The 18,526-nt window shown below is 40.7% G+C and overlaps 1 protein-coding gene across 1 annotated transcript in view; it reads left to right on the top strand.

Annotated features, from left to right (window-relative positions):
* The window catches only part of hydin (HYDIN axonemal central pair apparatus protein), a 119,118-nt gene that overhangs the window by 38,544 nt on the left and 62,048 nt on the right, over window positions 1–18,526 (top strand). The window contains exons 19-24 of the mRNA XM_049573961.1: window positions 5,230–5,468; window positions 5,592–5,889; window positions 6,018–6,161; window positions 6,467–6,610; window positions 10,948–11,040; window positions 12,216–12,436. Coding sequence (XP_049429918.1) covers window positions 5,230–5,468; window positions 5,592–5,889; window positions 6,018–6,161; window positions 6,467–6,610; window positions 10,948–11,040; window positions 12,216–12,436 — 1,139 coding nt within the window. The remainder of the gene's footprint in view (window positions 1–5,229; window positions 5,469–5,591; window positions 5,890–6,017; window positions 6,162–6,466; window positions 6,611–10,947; window positions 11,041–12,215; window positions 12,437–18,526) is intronic.

Raw genomic sequence — 18,526 nt, 5'->3', positions numbered from 1 at the left:
CGTAGTCCTTTTTAGTGAAGCAACAGTACGCATTAGCGTTTACACTATAAAAAAAATATGTGGTCAAATGTGTCCCAGACCATCTCGGCAAGTGGTTTGAGTGATCGGATCACAATGAGTCTTGTTGGTTGTTAACACTTTTATTTAGCACTGCTATCAGGTGTAAACAGAGTCTTAGGCTATGTTCACAAGCAAATGTGGCCCAAACCCAGTTTTTTGCTCTCATGTGAGGCGTGGACACAGAAATTCAGTTTTTTTCTGATCATGTCTGGATGCCACTTTCATACATCCATGGTTTTTCCACATCATAATTCACTTCTCAGGCGCACATGGTAAATGGGCCTGCATTTGTATAGCGTGTTTCTTGTCATCCGACCACTCAGAGCGCTTTTTACACTGCGAGTCACACTATGTACATTCCATACAGTGCAGAGCGGTCCATTGAAACAACAGAAGGCTGCCATAACCGTACTGCTGCTGTGATAGGCAGCCCCAGTCACCAGCCAATAGAGCCTGACTACCAGATGCTTTCTGACAAGTACAGTTTACCTACATGCCATAATAGCACTTCTGTGAAGCGCTGACAGGGATACTTAAATGTAGCCCTTGACATTCTAAGGTTTGCAGGAACTTCCCCTCCATGAAACCCTCCAAATTTCGGCTCCTCTACTTCTGACTCCTCACCCAGCTGCGCCCACACCTCTCTCTCCACAGAACTACCAGCAGTAGCTGCCAATAGAGCTGTTGGACCGACAGTTTATTTGGGTGACAGACCTTGATATTAAAAGCTTGTGTGGCTTATTATTACTAGCCATGAGCCAGAATGATGTCTTCAGACATTCCTACTATAGTGATCATTAGGAAGATAAAGCTTGCAGTGGTATGTCATTAATTTTTTCACCGAATGCCTGTTTCGCAAATGTGCCGTTTTTACTGTTGTGACGTGTTTCAGGGAGGAGATCAATCTGTGCTGATGTCAGTCATGGATAACTTCAAATATGAATGTGAGCAGTCCAGGCAGAAAGATCAAATCTGGGGAAATTAAGTGAGCAAGTGAGCATTAAGCTCTGTAATGTAAACATAGCCATAAAGATTCTTAAGATTGAATAATAATGTTCCACTTATTTGTCTTTGTTGTGCTTACTCAGTGTAAATGAAACTTAACTGTGACCTACGATGTACAGTCCAGCATATCAGTGTTTCACATAGCTTCTAAAAGCCCTTTTCTCGCTGTGCATCTTTTTATCACGGAGAATCCACTGGGAACAAACTTGTGACTGGAGCTATGACTCAATACGTCCCAAGCTGGCATAGACAAGACCATGCACGTGCCCTTAACCCTTGTGTTCCCCTTCAAAAAAGTTACATCCATGACCCTTCAAGTGGACAAAAATGTCCACTTTCTAGAAACTTTTGTAGTGTCCTAGAAAAGGTCACAGGGGGGTGATTTTTTGCATGGGGGTGTCATTCTGGGTGAAATTTCAAAATCCCAACTTTCAGCATAAAAATCCATTATTTGACCTTGTAATGCATTTTTATCCCATCCATGACCCTTCAAGTGGACAAAAATGTCCATTTTCTGGAAAGTGTCCAACAAAAGGTCACAAGGGGGGTGATTTTTGTCAAGGTGGGTGTAATTTTGGGTTAAATTTGAAAATCCCAACTTTCAGCACAAAAATCCATTATTTGAACCTGTAATGCATTTTTATCCCATCCATGACCCTTCAAGTGGACAAAAATGTCCATTTTCTGGAAACAGTCCAACAAAAGGTCACAAGGGGGGTGATTTTTGTCAAGGTGGGTGTAATTTTGGGTTAAATTTGAAAATCCCAACTTTCAGCATGAAAATCCATTATTTGACCCTGTAATGTATTTTTATCCCATCCATGACCCTTCAAGTGGACAAAAATGTCCACCTGTCATTTAGCCATTTGTATTGTTGCTGGGATAAAAATGCATTACAGGGTCAAATAATGGATTTTCATGCTGAAAGTTGGGATTTTCAAATTTAACCCAGAATGACACCCCCATGCAAAAAATCACCCCCCTGTGACCTTTTGGTGGACACCTTCTAGAAAATGGACATTTTTGTCCACTTGAAGGGTCATGGATAGGATAAAAATGCATTACAAGGTCAAATAATGGATTTTCGTGCTGAAAGCTGAGATTTTGAAATTTCACCCAGAATGACACCCCCATGCAAAAAATCACCCCCCTCTGACCTTTAATCTGTCTGTGAGGGAGTTTTGAATTTTGGAAATGGACAAAAATGTCCAGGGGTCACACGAGGGTTAAACAAACACACACATAGGCAAGCCCGGTGTAACTGCTGTTGAATGACCCCGTCCTCTCGTCTGAGGCAGTATTGAGGGAAGGAGTTTCCCCCTGCGCTCTCAAGCATCAATCGATGCAGATTCTCCTTGAATTGCATTACATCTCGCTCAATAGGCTGGCAGAGAGCCACACAAATAGACCTGATGACTTAAGATTGCGGGGATATTGCAGAAGGTATCCACACGTGCTTGTCGTCTAAGTGACTATCTGTTAGAAAGTAACCACAACTCCATCCCTAATCCAACCTCGGACTTATTGATTATTGTATACAGTGTCAAGGATTGTAGACAGCCAGAGTGTGTAATGTGAAGAGTAGTGTCAGCATAGCACACCAAACACTTAACCTCACATGCAGATTTTTCTGTAGTCTGTTTTTCTCTTCTATTGTCAGAATATCAACAGATACAGAGCTATAAATAGAAACTTAATGACAACACATCTACATGACTACATCTACATCTATTGGTTGGAAAATGTCAATATTTTAGTCCCGTTTTTGGCTGGAAACCAGAAACATGAGCCCCGTGAGATTCACATTACAATATATTGATCTTGTTTTGCTGTATAATTTTTGACAGGAGCACTGGCTACACTAGTCGCTTCAACATCAATGCAGGATTTCTGCAGATCGGTGTACTGTTGACTGTTTTACAGCATACAGCACCGATTTGGATTCAAAGCCCTTCTGACTTGTGCCGCATTTGAAAGCAATCAATGCTAATCAAGCTGTGGGATGCAGGAGGTTTTGATGTGATTATTGAGATTCTAGTCGTTTTGCTCCGCTCTTTGGGGAGTCAACCCCCTGCTCTTTCTCCTCTTCTGACTCTACCCACCCCTTTGCTGTGATCACCCTTGCATCGACCCACACCAACTTCACTTTCACCGGCTCCTTTGTCCGATCATACAAACACTGAGAAAGTGAGCTATGACTCCTAAAGTCACTTGCTGATCAAGTGTTGCCTGCTTGTGAGGCAACTTTCCTCAAATGCCTCTTTTTCTGCAGGACGTCCCTCTCAAACTAATCATCATATTTCATTTGCCCAATATTATTTTTAGTACAGCCTCTGCTTTAGTAAGGTAACCTGAATGTCATTTGCAGTATTTAAGCAAAGACGTTCTCCTCCATTGATAAACTATCTACCGTGATGTCCTATTGGCATTGAAAGTGGGCAAGCTTCACTGCGTCTGTAGGAAGCTCATCCTCAAAATCCCAATTAAAGTTTAGGTTCCAGCCATTCATCAACAGAGTTGCTGTATCGAGCATTGATTGTGATTCCGACCATTGCTTGGTCAGATATATATATAGTACAGTGAGCACAGTGAAGGGCTTTGTTGATGGACTGGAGACGAACATTAGATTTACATCTTTTTCTCATTACATTGAACTTGATTCCAATAAATGCAATCCAACAATCCACAGAGCTGGGAAATAGAGTAAATACTGAGTTTGTCAGCAGTCCCATTTTATAATCACATCAAAGAGAGTGTAGATGTGAGACAAATAACATTTTGAAACAATCCATGTGTCAGGTTTTTGTGTATTTTAAAACAGATTTTAACATAGGATACATTCATCTTAACTCCTACTATACAACTGTAAATCTATATATTGTTCTCTACCATTATCGTAATCTTACACTCATAGAAATAAAGGTGCTAGCTAGAACCATACAGGATTCTTTGGCTGTACCCATAGAAGAAACCCTTTTTTGTTTACGGTAGAACTTTTTACAAAGGTACCACCTGGAACCCTACCAGAGGTTTCTACCTAGAACCCAACATAAATGGTAAGACCTAGAACCATCTTTTAAAGGTTCAGAGAACCCTTCTGTGTTGTAATGGTTCCACCCAGATCCCTCTCTGGAGGTTCTATCCAGAAACTTTCCACCTAAGGGTGCTAACAAGAACCTTTTAGTTTAATCTAGAACCCACCCAGTAGGGGGTTTAAAAATAGTATTTGACCACATTGCCCATAAATCTTTTTCTCATTAATCATGGTTTTAGTTGAACCGGTTAGCCTGGGGCCAAGGGAAACACATCTTGCTTCATGAGGCTCCAAAAGGACCGCGGCTGATGTGGTCCTTTGCAACCCACAGCACAGTTCACAGTCACATTTTGAGGGGTGGAGATAGCATGAAGTCACTACCACTACAGCCTTTAATATTACAATGGTGCAGTAGAGATGGGAAATAAAACTCAGCTCCAAATTAGAGCTGAAATGCCAAATACCTTGTACCTGTGAAAAATGAATTTCAGCAGACCATATTGTGTTGTATGGCATGAAATGATGGCAAATATATCAATTGTGGTAATGTGGTAAAGATTTGAATATTTGATGGTGCAGAGAACATCTATGCTTTAACACTCAGTGAACTCTTAATGAAAAGGGTTTTTAATGGAACCCTTACTCTTACAGTGAACCTTTAAGGAAACCTTTCTTCAAAAAAAGAAGAGTTCTCCAGAAGCAAATGGTTCTGGGTAGAACCTCACCCCCTCAGGAAGCAAGAACCCTTTTGGAACTCTTATTTCTAACAGTGTAGTAGGGAGGTATTTCATCTTACTTATGTCAAGCAGGGAGCCACTTCTCTACTTATACCTCTAGGATCTCATACTACAACGAAATATTGATGTGATTATGCAGCTATATGATATACACATCTATCTTTCCAGGTCCATCCATAGCATAGGCCTCAATTGCGTGTGCAGTGCAGTTAGAGGAAAGTGCCCCCACAAGGGAGATATTTTCATGCATCACATTTCAGTCATGAAACTAGCTTCTGTAACTGTTCCCATGCTACTCCAGAGATGCAAAGGCAAGCATCCTGTCATGGCAAACACGTCAGCTCATTGGGTTCAGACTGTAAAAGAACTCTGATTGTATTTCTGTTTCCTCAGAGCCATGGAAGGTCCTTTGGGCGAGTTGAGCCCAGTGAGGGGGAGGTGCCACCTGAGAGCCAGCTTGAGCTGAGAGTTGTGGCACATCTGAAGGACACGCTTCACTTTCAGGCCAGGCTGGATATATCCATCCTGGATGGTCAAATGCACTCTGTCCCTCTGTCAGCCACAGGCACTGGCACCACGATTGTCAGCGACAGGCCTTTTGCTCCCAACCTTGATCTAGGCACATACTTCAGGTATAATGGAAGAGATCACACTTATGGGTCAAATTTTGACTTCAGAATAATGATGTGGTGATTCAGAACTGTAGTACTGACTGTATGCCTTGCCTCCTTGCTGTCCTCTGTATGTCCTGTAAGCCATGGGTCATGCCAGTACCACTTCAAGCTGACCAACCATGGTCAGCAAATGCAACGGATATACTGGCGGACTGATGGCATCCTGCCCTCTACAAAAACTCGAAAGAGGGGAAACTTATCTGGCTGGACCGTCCTGCCCCCCATCTCTGCTCCTGGGAAGAGGGACATTCTGGGTCATGGATCTTTGCTCCCCTCTAGCAGAGAGAAGCCGGTGTTTAGTCTCAAACCATCTCGTGTTGAGCTTTCCCCAGGCTGCTCTGTTGACATGGTGCTGACGGGATCTTCAGATTCTCCCAAGGTGAGAAAGTTTGCATGCAAGCCATAATCTGAATAAACTCAAGTTCTGAATTTTGCAAGCAAAGCAAGTGTGAGTCCATTAGATACACATTACAGTACATGTACAGTTCATATGTTCTTGTCTTCGAGGTTGTACGGGAGCGGCTGGTGTGCCATGGCATTGTGGGTCGCCAGGGTTGTAGTGAGCTTATCATGTCTGTAGATGTTACATGTCGCTTTGTGGCTCCTATGCTCAGCATTTCCTCCAAGCACCTGAAATTCTACATAGAAAAGGTTGGTCAAAAGGTTATATATATTTTTGTATTTAGTTCTGTAATGTATCTTGCAGAAACTTGTCCACACAGTGTTTTCTAGTTGTTACAGGCATGTCGTAAGTCAGATGCCTTTTGGATATGATGTTGCAGGGATGTAAATAATTTAAATGGCTGAGAATTTTGGCATCTGTAATCTTTAGTGATGGCTGTTAAATTTTATCAGAGATCAGCATGTACAAAAGAAACAAGGAGCTTTTCATTTAAGATTCCTATCCCTCAAACTTGTCTTTATATGGTTGAATTTATTTTGTATATGTCTTACAGGTCCCAGGACAGTGTCTAATGCCCCTGTATGAGAAGCTGATCTTGGAAAATGTGTCATCTCTGTCTCTATCGGTGGAGCTCTCTCTTGTAGAGCCATTCTCTCTGTGTGATGCCCAGGGAGCCCATAGCTCAGCCACAACAAAGGTCCACAACTCTCCCTTTTAGTTAGCTCTTCATTGTTATTTTTCTATTTTTATTTCATTTTAAGTTCCATAAGAATGAAACCTATCGACTCTGGTGGTATACAGACTGTTGCTCTAGCTCCACCATGAATTGAAACTGAACTTATATCTTTTGTCATCTATCAGCATAGTGTTGTTTGTGAAATGAGTCACTTACTGAGGGTATTATGAGGATTTGCTAGCAATCCATTTAACTTAACTCTAAATTAAAGTTGTGTAACTAAATATATTCCCAAAAAATAACTAAATAAAAAAAACTGCCATCATGCAGAGAATGATGCTATTGGGAAAATTAGGGGAAGGAGTTGTATGGTGGATGAACAATGTGAGCATATACGAAAGTACTTTCTTCTGTCTAGATTTTGAGGCAATTTAAATCTACAGTGAACTTGTGAATTCGTTCATACTGGGTTTTTTTCTCTCTCTTAAATAATTTCACTTCTGTTTCTTTCTTATCTCTGTCCATTTTCGACCTCATTCAGATTTTCTTGCTGTCAGAGCTTCTTGTAGCTCAAGAACTAACCTTAGATTATCAACAGAAAGTACAATTCAGCAAAATAATAATGAAGAGACATGTTCTGTGGTGTGTAGGTGCCAAGGGAAAAACCTAAGATTCACGCCAAGCGGCAAGTTTGCTTTGTTTTCTTAGCTTTTGCAGTCTCATAAATAAACATTAGAAACTAATACTCTCACACCTGTTCACCTTACTTAACAGGGCAATACAATTGTACACCTTCTAAATTTATTTCTGTCTGTCACCAAACTAAGCATACTTCACTCAAACTTGACAGAAATGGCAAAACTGTCTTGGTTAGTCTTGTAAGTTGCTTAGTTAGTTTGTTAGCTCTGTTTTGATCAAACTAATAATAATAATTATTACAAATAATAAATAATAATAATAATAATGCTAATCTCAGCTGTCTCTCTACTGTTGCTGGCCTACTGTTTACATGCCTATACACTGGCCTCTAGTTTCCCGGCACGGCGCAGGGTGACGCAGGGTGGCGAACCCCGCACAGAGGTAGTTTCGAGCAGCGCAACCTGAGGCACGCTCAGTTTGGTAGTTTGGCAGACCGAGGTGCGCAGAGATGGGTGTGGCGGCGCGGGGGGGGGGGGGGGGGGGGACAGAACCAGCTTGACGCAGTGACAGTTTTGTGCCAAAAGGCTTTGCCGAAGGTGCCCTAAAAGCTCGCCAGCTGAAACTATGTCTACTGTTAGTGCAGGGGGAGAACAGCCAGTGTAGTGGAAGTTTGGCTGACCAGCGGACAGTGCGCATATATCACCATAACCTCACAGGCAGGTTTCCAGAATATCAGGCACATTAACGATGCAATAAATAGCCACACAAACCACTATTCAATGCAACTATCTGCAATCAGAACAAACAAAGAAAAGTCCGCACACTTCAGCTCCCTTTTTAGGTCCATTTATTCCATCATCATGGAGTGACATTTCGGGCCACAGGTGCCCTTCTTCAGACACAAGAAGGTCAAGAGGGTCTGAAGAAGAGCACCTGTGGCCCGAAACGTCACTCCATGATGATGGAATAAATGGACCTATAAAGGGAGCTAAAGTGTGTGGACTTTTCTTTGTTTGTTTAGTTTAACTCTTTTAGTCCAGCACCTTCTTCACAGCCGCCCGCGGCTGCTCTTTTTATATTCACTATCTGCAATCAGCACATGAATGTATCTCTATATCGACTGTCCCGTCACATCTGATGTCAGATCAAAGGGGATTGGCACCGTTTGGCACGTTTGGCACGCGTAATGGAAACCCAACCTGATTTGATTAACACAGCTGCAAACTAATTAGTTCACATCCCTCTCAGCCAACCACAAACAGCCACAGCATCAGATAGGGAGTATATATTCAGCAACTGTTATCTTAGAAAAGTCAAAAAAAAAAAGAAACAGAGTGAGACTGCAAGAGAGAAAGAGAGAGAGTGCGCGCACGAGAGAAATGCAACATTGATTTACAATTGTGGTGACCTCCTCCCAGGCTACCTTTGCATCATCAGCCCGTGGAGGTCTGCTCGCAGTTCCGTATATTCGGACACTGCGAGCTTGGACCTCCTGGACCAAAACCTCAGTTTCCTCCCGGGAGAAGTTTGGCCATCTGACGCTGCTGCTCTCTTCTGCCATGGCAAATTGAGTAAACTCTCATTACGCCATCGCGCGGCGCATTTAAGGGCGAGGAGAGGGGCTCATTTGATTGGTGTGATGTGAATCGGCTGTGTAGAACCCACTCCATGCCTTCTCTCCTCCCTCTTTCCGACTTGCGCGGGTAGGAGGGATGGAGGTGGGAAAGAGGAGTAGCTGTGCCAGCGCGCACGGTGTGCCAAACTTGCAAAATCCTCCTGGCCACACCCAGGTGCGCTGCGCCTCCGCCTCGCCCGGTCTGCGAAACTAGAGGCCATTGTCTTCACAATGCTCAGTCTCCGTGTCTCTCAGCTCAGTTGTATCAGTAGAGACTGACCTCTGGTGGTGTGTGCGTGCACTACATACAATGCATCCTCAATACAGCATTTCTGTTTGAGTTTAAAAGAAAGAGGAGCATCTCTATTTTTGACAGTATTGAAAATCGTACATTTCTGAGTATGCTGATATTTCATAATACCGTGATACTGCCCAAGCCTAATGGACAGTGCCTTGCTCAAAGGCAGTAGCAGGAAAATGCTATACATGCAGACATTGGGATGACATACAATTATCCAACCAGGGACTGAGGCATCACGGACATCATTGCTAAATGAATGTTGTTTGTTGCATAGCTGCAACTTGATTTGCATTGAATGACTATCACTGCAATCCAGGGTTAACCTTAGCCCTGTGGTGTCTCCTATTCCAATACTCTACTGTATTTCAACTAAATATAGCCCCTGACCCTGAAATTGCTTTAAAATTTAGATCACAGTGTCCACTGTCCACACAGCCTTTGGATATGGCATGATACGCATTTTGAAACTATGGAAATCCATCTCAGCCCCCTGGTTTGAGACCTGGTTTAAATAACTGTTGGGCATTTTGCATGTTGAAAGACTGATATATAAACTGTCAGTTCATCCTCAGAAGTTTTCCAGAATATGAAATCCAGTGTTACAGTACATCAAGGATTTATAGAACTTTCCCTTCTTTGTTTTATGTGTGCTTGTACTGCTTTTCTAGATAGGCAGTGAAAATAGCAAAATATCAACAAGTTTTGCCCAAATGTTTCTTCTTTTCTTTTCTTTTACCTTGGGGGAGGAGAGCAGGGGCAGGGTTTTTTGTAATTATTATAATTTATTGACTCATTTATTAATTTCGTTATTGTTTGCCTACTTATTTTTTGGTATTGTAGTGCTCCACCTGTTGTCAGTATGTCTTGTCTGCCTTGTTTTATTATGTATGCAAAACCACTATAAATTAAATCAAAAAATCAAAAACGATAAAAACGTTCGCCTTGTGGTGAGCGTAGTGTGTTAAATGAAATCCAGAGAAAGTGGACATTGTTTTGAGTGTGTATACAACCAACATAAATGCTGATGACTGATCAATATGTTTTAAGTTTGTATTTAAAAGGTTTAGAAACATAATGTTAGTATTACTTATTACTTCCACAAATAAGGCCACCTTTAGATTAGTTGATGTTTAAGGTACTAATACAGATTCAGTGTTGCTGTCCATCTTGTCTGTGTTAGACATGTGTTTCCACATTAGTAGCAACTGCAGTCAGATACTCTCTTCGATGTTCCCTACCTTCCAAATGAGACCCACTGCTATCATCTGCTTGTTTTTGAACCTAATGTTTCAATGACTTGTACCCACCTAGACTGAAGTTCAGATATATATTAGAAGTTCAGTACATACCACTGCATACTACCCATGTTTTTTATTTTATCACAGCTCTCACTTCCATTCTGAGAGCTCATTTAAGTGCAGGATTGGAATCCACATAAAAATGGGTTTCAAGCCCCCGGCAGATCTCTGAGCAAAGTGTCTCAAAGAGCAAAGAGTAGCAGGATATTTTGATAAGCCCAGGTCCCATGGCAGGATTACAATAATCATTTCATTAAGCTGTGGGAAGGTTTTTAAAAAGGTTGTGAACCTGTGCTTTGAGAGTCATCAGATAAAAAACATGCAGTGATTTTTCATCAAGCATGTATGACAAGATTATCATGAAATGAAAAAAGGCGAAGAAGCACTCTTTTATGTTGATTAGTTTACCTACAAAGTCTGTGATCCTAACTATTGCAGAGTCAGCGCGAGCCCTTTGGTACCTTTATGATCTTTATTTTAACTCTTCTTCTCTTCTATTTTCCAGTCCGTGGTTTTAGGTGACGGGAGGAAGGCTGAGTTGTGGGTATGCTTTAATCCATCTTACTGCCAGGATCGGGTGTCACGAGTCCTGGATGAGGTAATGCTTATTTTTTTGCTTTTCCTTTTTTTGGGTAAAATTTCTTTTTTGGGTCGTTTTATGACCTGCATTGGGTTCAAGAGATAATTATAGGGATAAAAAAAGAAGGATCTTCCCCACAAAACAGTTTTTCTTTCTTCTCCAAATTTAACTTTTATCTTTCAAAGCTGGATATTTTTACCTCCAAATCAAATAATTTCAGGCCATAACCAGTGACAAGGGGTCATGAGTAACATTGCTCTGTCATAGGCCTGGCGGTGTAACTTAAGTACATTTACTAAATTTGAGGTGTGAGTTTTATGCATTTTTATACTTTTTTACATTTTAAACTCCCCTACAACAAATATTATACTTCCTACCCCACTACATTTGTCTGACATCTTTAGTTACTTTACAGATTACAATTTTTCATGCCCTTCCTTTCTGATAAAAAAACAATGCATCCCTAAATCTGGTGATTTTGAATTATAAAGTGTTCTTTTATGGGTTGAGAAAATTCTGCTACGTCTTAAAGGTCCAGTGTGTATGATTTAGTTGCATCTAGCAGAGAAGTTGCAGATTGTAGCCAACTGAAACTTCTCCCATGTGGCAATCGTGTAGGACAACTATGATGGGCGACCCCAAATCCTGATGGCCCTATCAAGAGCCAGTGTTTGGTTTGTCCGTTCTTTGCTACTGTAGAAACAACATGGCGGACTGTAGAAAAGGACTCAGTATGTAGATGTAAACGGCTTGTTGATGAAAACACAATAATTCTTAGTTTCAGGTGATTTGAAACTAACAAAAACATAGTTATGAATATTATGTTAAATTTTGTCCTATATATCCCCCTAAATTCTACACACTGGACTTTTAACTTAAAAGAAAACAGCTGGAAAATGCATTGTCACAAAGTTGAAAACAGGGCTGTTTTTCTAAGCTCATGAAAAGTTAAATTTTAGAGATGTGTGGTTGTCACAGGACAGTGACACAACAAACATATGATGATCTTGTAGACGATCAGAATTCTTCCTCCACCACCGCACCCTCCACCACCGCACAAGCTACAAATGACTGGAAATCACTGGCATTAAGTGAAAACAATCAGCGTTTACCTGCTTCTACCATTATAGTATTTATCTGTAGTATCAACTGTTCAGGACAAATACATGTCCTTCCTTGATATTTTTTTCTAGCTCCTTGAGGTTCACTACCAGGGACACCCACAGCAAGACATGGTGGAGCTGCACGCTGAGGTCCACTTCCCCAACCTCCACTTTTCCTCCACCACAGTGGACTTTGGCTGTGTGCTGAACTGCACAGGGACTCGAAAAGAAATCTCTATCACCAACTGCTCCCCTCTGCCTGTGTCCTACCACTGGGCTTTCCTGGACGACCAGAAACATTTTACCATGAGGTATATTCACACTGAGAAATGTCCACACGCAGTCATCAGGGTTACTGTGAGTTCTTGAAATTTTTAAGTTTGTGAATTTGAGAAGAACAAAAATCAAGGCCTTGAAAGTTTTAAGAAATAGACATTATCAGTGACAGTGCTTGAATTTGATGATTTGTGCAAAAGTAGAAATTGATGTTTTATATTGTCTGCCATCACTGTGACACAGCACAATTGATGAGTAGTCACACATTCACGCCTCTCTCTCTCTTTTAATTGTTGTCTGTGAGCTTCTGTAAAGCCTGCTAGCTCTCATTACAAAAATTGTCAGTGTTATAACAGTAATTCACCTTGATCCGTATGTCAAACTGTGCCGTGTTGGGTCCTTGAAATCGGGTTCTTTCATAGTACTTGAATTTGATATTTAGCAGGGTGTGGGAGCCCTGAGTCATATCAGGTAACTTTTCTACTTCTGTTTACACACACACACCCTACACCTGATGTAGCCTACACTAAAATATAGTAAGTAGTGTTCAGTTGCATACTGTATAATAACATACAGTATTGGTATAGCAGAGATGAAAGAGAGGGTGTACAGTACATAAGCCTTGTTTCCTCCAAGAGTCCCGTTCAGTTCAGTTTGTTACACATTTTAATGGTTATTTTTGCGTTTCCATTGAGAAAAGTTGTGGATGGTACCAACAGAACTGTTTCATTTAATCCCTTTTTGTCACCCCCCTGTTGAGGTACCTAGCACGCTGATCTGTTCAACTGTCACTCTTGCTCAGACTACAGCGGACTATAACCGCTGTTCCTATAATGGCAAGTTTACATAAATTAGTCAACTCTAATTATCAAATGAAAGGATGTTTTGCTGCCTCTTTGTGCTGCTCAGAGGCTACCACTGGCAGCTACCATCAGCTTTTAAGGTGGAATCGTTTCTTGCATGTTACTTAATTTATGAGCTGATGTTGTGAATCATTCAACACACCTTAAATGTCATCATGACAACTTTGACCATTCCATTTGTTTTTATTGTCACTCTTGTGTCACATATGCTTTAGTGATGATTAGACTTCAAGTTCGTGCAAACTATAATATTCTATTTCCTCATTTGGAGAAAAAAACAGTAGCAAAGCATTATTCCTCTACGCTTCGGAAGCACTACACCCCTGCTCTGCTCTAAACACTCCAATCTATTCTTTTTGTGCTGAATATGTTGCACAACCCTGTTTTGTGGACAGTCAGCGAAATCAGGGTGTCCATGGGGTCTTAAAAAGTATTAAAAGTTGATAAATCAAATGTCGGAAAATTAAGGCCCTTAAAAAGTATTAAAGAGTCTTAATCGTGATTTTATGTATGATTTTATGTATTACATTTTCTTGGCATTCAAGCTTTGACAAAAAGTATCCATGAATGTATAATTTATTTTCCTCCTCGCAACTATTACAAACAACGATGTGTAGGTAGGCACACCCGGACTACCATTCGGGGCCATGCGCATACCTGTGCGACATCACGCAGCGGTGCACGTCCAGGCGCCAAACAGAGGAGCAAAAAACAGTAAAAAATCCTTCTCATCTTATCTGAGTTCTGTTGTATGTTTGTGCTCCATAGATTTAATTGCAAACTACCACTGTTTAGTAAGTTAAAGATGCATTACTGCTAACGACAGCTTGAAGTGGCGATGAGGTCTTCAAGGGAAATTTTGGTTTATTTCACCCGGCTTCTATCGTCCTAAATTTGTTTCAAGTCACTAGTGACGTAGAAATAATAGTTAGCATGTTAGCCGTTAGCCTAGATACAGCCGTAGCGTCAGACCTGTTAAAACATAAGAGAACGGGCATACCTTCAAGTGCAAAGTTAGTCCACTAAACAAGCTCTTTTTTCCACAAAGACCGCCTCATATCGTTAGGATAAATGTCAAGAGAACATATAGAAAACGACATGTAAACGTGTTGTCTTACCTTACTGGTGTGGTGCCATGTTTGTTTAACATCTAGCTCTGCTTTCCAAAGCCAGCCGAAATATATCTCGCCAGCTCTAGATAAAGCCCAGCTGGATACTAATGTTACTCCAGGTGGAGGTGTCTCGTCCTCTGTCACATCCAGACCTTGAAAATAAGGCTGCAACCGGTCCCGTTCCTTGTAACAGAGGCATTCCTCTTCTGTGGGCACTGAGGTACAGCATTCACAGGTACACCACCAATCTCCAGAGCTTCGGCAGCCATTCCTCCCCTCTCGTCCTCTAATGTTACCTGTTGCGCCTCTCTCTCTCTCCTCCTCCGTTCTTCAATTTCACGAAGCTCTTTGTCAGTGTATTCTGGCTCAGATAAATAAGGATGGCCATCAAACTCTGCAAAATCAAATTCCTCCTCCACAAAGTCGAAGTCTGGCAAAAAGTCAGCCATTATTCTATAAATCTTTCATAAAATAAATGAATGAACTTTTCAGGCTACTGTCCGGTTCTGCCTTCCAGTTGTTGCTGCTTGTTCAGGCACGCTATGAGATCACTGTTTGTTCTCGCGATATTTCGGCCGCGCTTTGGAAAGCAGAGCTAGAGGGATAAACAAACATGGCAGCACACCGGTAAGGTTAGACAACACATGTACATGTCGTTTTCTATATGTTCTCTGACATTTGTCCTAAAGATATGAGGCCGTCTTTGTGGAAAAAAGCTTGTTTAGTGGACTAACTTTGCACTTGAAGGGATGCCCGTTCACTTTAACAGGTCTGACGCTACGGCTGTATCTAGGCTAACGGCTAACATGCTAACTATTATTTCTATGTCACTAGTCACTTGAAACAAATTTAGGACAATAGGAGAAATAAACCGAAATTTCCCTTTAAGGTTTTTTTTTGGAAGGTCTTAAAAAAGTCTTAAAAAGGTATTGAAATTAACCTCAGGATTCCTGCATATACCCTGGAGATACAGATGCTCCTCTGCATCACTGGTTGAGAGTTAATACAGCAATAGCTGGATGGAGCAGTGATGTCATCTCTCTTACTGTCTGGTAACAACCCCATCTTGTTAATAAGGGTGCTATACCAAAAGCCTTTGGTGGAAACACGGCTATAGTTGAGCCAGAACCCTGCACTGCATTTTCACCTGAAAACATATTGTATGGTGACCAGGACAGAATTGAGTAAGTGAGGCGAAGAAAGTAAAGTTACCTGTGAGACTTTGTTTTCATAAACTTTCATAAACTAAAATAGAGCATTTTTATTGTTACTTTCACTGGATTGGTGGATTAAGGAAAGCTAAAGCACCCTTGCTCTGTAGAATGCTTGGTTCCTGTGTTGCACCTTTTTGCTTTATTATAGAACCAAAAAAATGTTTGGGACTGTAGGATCCTGAATAGACAAGATTCAGGGACAAGAACAGATAGGATCTCAGCCATATATTAAAACTGTCCAACGGGATGAGTCAGTACAGTAGCTATACATTGAACCCTCTGAATTGAAAGCCAAATCCATTATAAATTCTCTGGGGAAGACAAATCTACTGATTGTGTACTTAACGTTACATTGTGCCTCTCTCGAGCCTTTGCTTTGGCTCCTTTCCCTCGAAATGGACTGTGAATACTATAGTAGTCTGTCTGTCCATGGCCTTGAACCAAGTAACTGCTAAAGCTTTGCAAGATTTATCACCCTCCACTGTCTTTTTCCCTTCCCCCTCTTTCATCTATTGGTATTCTATCTTTTTACTCCATTCCTTGTACTCATCTTAGGGTTTTACATTGCCTATTTATCTTTTTTTTTTATATCCCTCCTTCCTCTCCTGCGGCTTCCCTGCCTCTTCTGCCTGTTCTTTGCTCTCTACCAAATTCTTATCAACCTTTTATTGTATTCGTTTTCTTCACCCTTTCTCTCTTAGATTGTGACCTCGCTTAACAATCTGTCTCATAGGCTGTCCTGCTAATTAAATGGAGACCTCACTCTGTGTGCACACTCTCTCTCTAAAGTCTCTCTTTCTCCCTCACAAAACCTGCACTATCTAGCCATGTTCAGCTAATTACATCCCTATCAGTAATTACACCGCAGCCCTCGGAGAGGGGAATTTCAATAGAGCTAACTCTTTTCTATCCATCTAGCCCACTGATAGATAGCGCTAGTACAATACATTTAAGTACTGTTACTTTTCAGTCTTTAGGATTCTGTATCTATAAGAAGTAAACTGGAACACTTATGCCACCTTTTTATTGCACTGCAGCTTTTTGTATGCATGATTGATGGGATCCACTGACAACTTAATGACTGACTGATCACTCACAAGTAATGATTTCAGGTGTATTAGAGGAAGTTGAATTTAGGCAGAGGTGTACAGGTGTAAAAAGGTTCTCAACAACTTTCCATGGTCAGTTGTGTTCAGCCTTCCAAACCTGTAATGTTACTTTTTCAAATAAGGATCAGAAACAGCCTTGAGTTTCCTGTTCTTTCGTTGGAATGTAAGCTGGCTTCTTTGTGTTGTCACTTCCAAAAGGAATCCTATGAGCTGTAGACATTGCCTGAGAAAATAGGTGAACAAAAGCATCATGGTACAAGAGTGGAAATATTATCAAGTATCATTTGTTATGCTCAGGGTTTTTCTGAACAATCAGAGGTGACTGAGACATAATTTATGATCTCATAAGAGAAAGGCTACAAGCTATAATGCTTGTACCTGCTTTTTTATGCAGTGTAGCATCTAACCAGATAGTGCAAACAATAGCAAAAGACCTCTTAATGTCACTCATAATTAAATTTAAGACCAATTGTACAATAAACAAAATTGAAGGAAAAACAAAAAAACAAAACATGAAACAAGATATTTTCGTGTCTATGAGGCAAATTTTGCATTTCCTAGGATAAAGAGGGCATGACCCGCCCTACTCTACTTTACTCTGCCTCTGATTGGTTTAGCCTGACATTCTTACAATAACCCTAACCAATCTCAATCCACTTGCCTTAACCTGACCAACACAACCAAGGAAGGAAATGAGCACTAGGCAATCCAAGGGAGAATAGGGCGTGTCATGCATTTGCTATCCAAGGAAACGCTATACTATGATGCACCACTGTTGTACCACAAGATCAACATGGGAAACAATGAATGCAAATTTTAGCAAAAAATAAATAAAAAAGCCCAATATTCATCCTACAACTTATTTTTGCTGTAGCACAATCAAGAAGAGGTGAATCTTGTTGAAATGACACTTGTCTAATGAATTACTAAGAATGAATGGAACGTCAAACGTTTGGAAAATAGCAGAAGAAACAGTGGTGGAAGAAACATTCAGATCATTTACTTAAAGTTAAAATGGTTAGAGAGAGGTTATTATTTTCAATAATTTGACACATTTCAGAGAGAAAGTATGCGTGGGTGGGGTTCAGTTATGACAAAGATTCAAATCAAATCCTTGAGAGTTGACTGGCATGTGAAAAAGTGAGCCTGGCTTAGTGAAGGTAGCAGCATGCTGAGGTGTATTGAAATGCAGAGCTTGTCCTCCACCACATCTCCCTCACCCATGTTATTAATGTAAGAGGAAGAGGATGGGGGTTAGTTTTTTAGACCTCAACCACATTATTCAGAAATGTAAACAAAGTTTTGACCCGATAAAATCTAAACACACACCTCTAATGTGATACTGTTCTACTAGCCACTAGCAAACGTCAAGTGCTATTTACATGATGGGTGAGGTTTGCTAGTCACCCCACACCACATTTGATTGGATACATCTATGTCATTGCCCCCAAGTTCAGGATGAGTCATCTAAAATATTTTTTAGAGAAGAGAGAGGGGTTTTGATATAAAAATACTTAAAAATGTTTTTTGACACTTATTTAGCATCTAAACAAAACAACAATTAATGCAAGGACACAAGATTATAACCATTTTTTTTTTCGTTGTGTCTTTAGGTAAAGGGAGCAAAACAACAATGTAAAATACTCCATCAGAGATAAAAGTTTTTAAAAGCTTACTTAAGTAAAAGTACAGAGGTACAATGAGAAAAATGTTCTTAAAGTATCAAAACTAAAATTACTCAGCGGAAAGACTCCTGTTGGTGTGAAATGGATGTAATTTTATACGTGGTTTTATTAAAATGTATAAAGAGCATTTCAATTTTGTAGC

Source organism: Epinephelus fuscoguttatus, linkage group LG4 (assembly GCF_011397635.1).
Source record: "Epinephelus fuscoguttatus linkage group LG4, E.fuscoguttatus.final_Chr_v1".
Lineage (NCBI taxonomy): Eukaryota > Metazoa > Chordata > Actinopteri > Perciformes > Serranidae > Epinephelus > Epinephelus fuscoguttatus.
The sequence above is the reverse complement of the archived record's forward strand: the minus strand, read 5'-3'. Positions and strand labels throughout refer to the sequence as shown.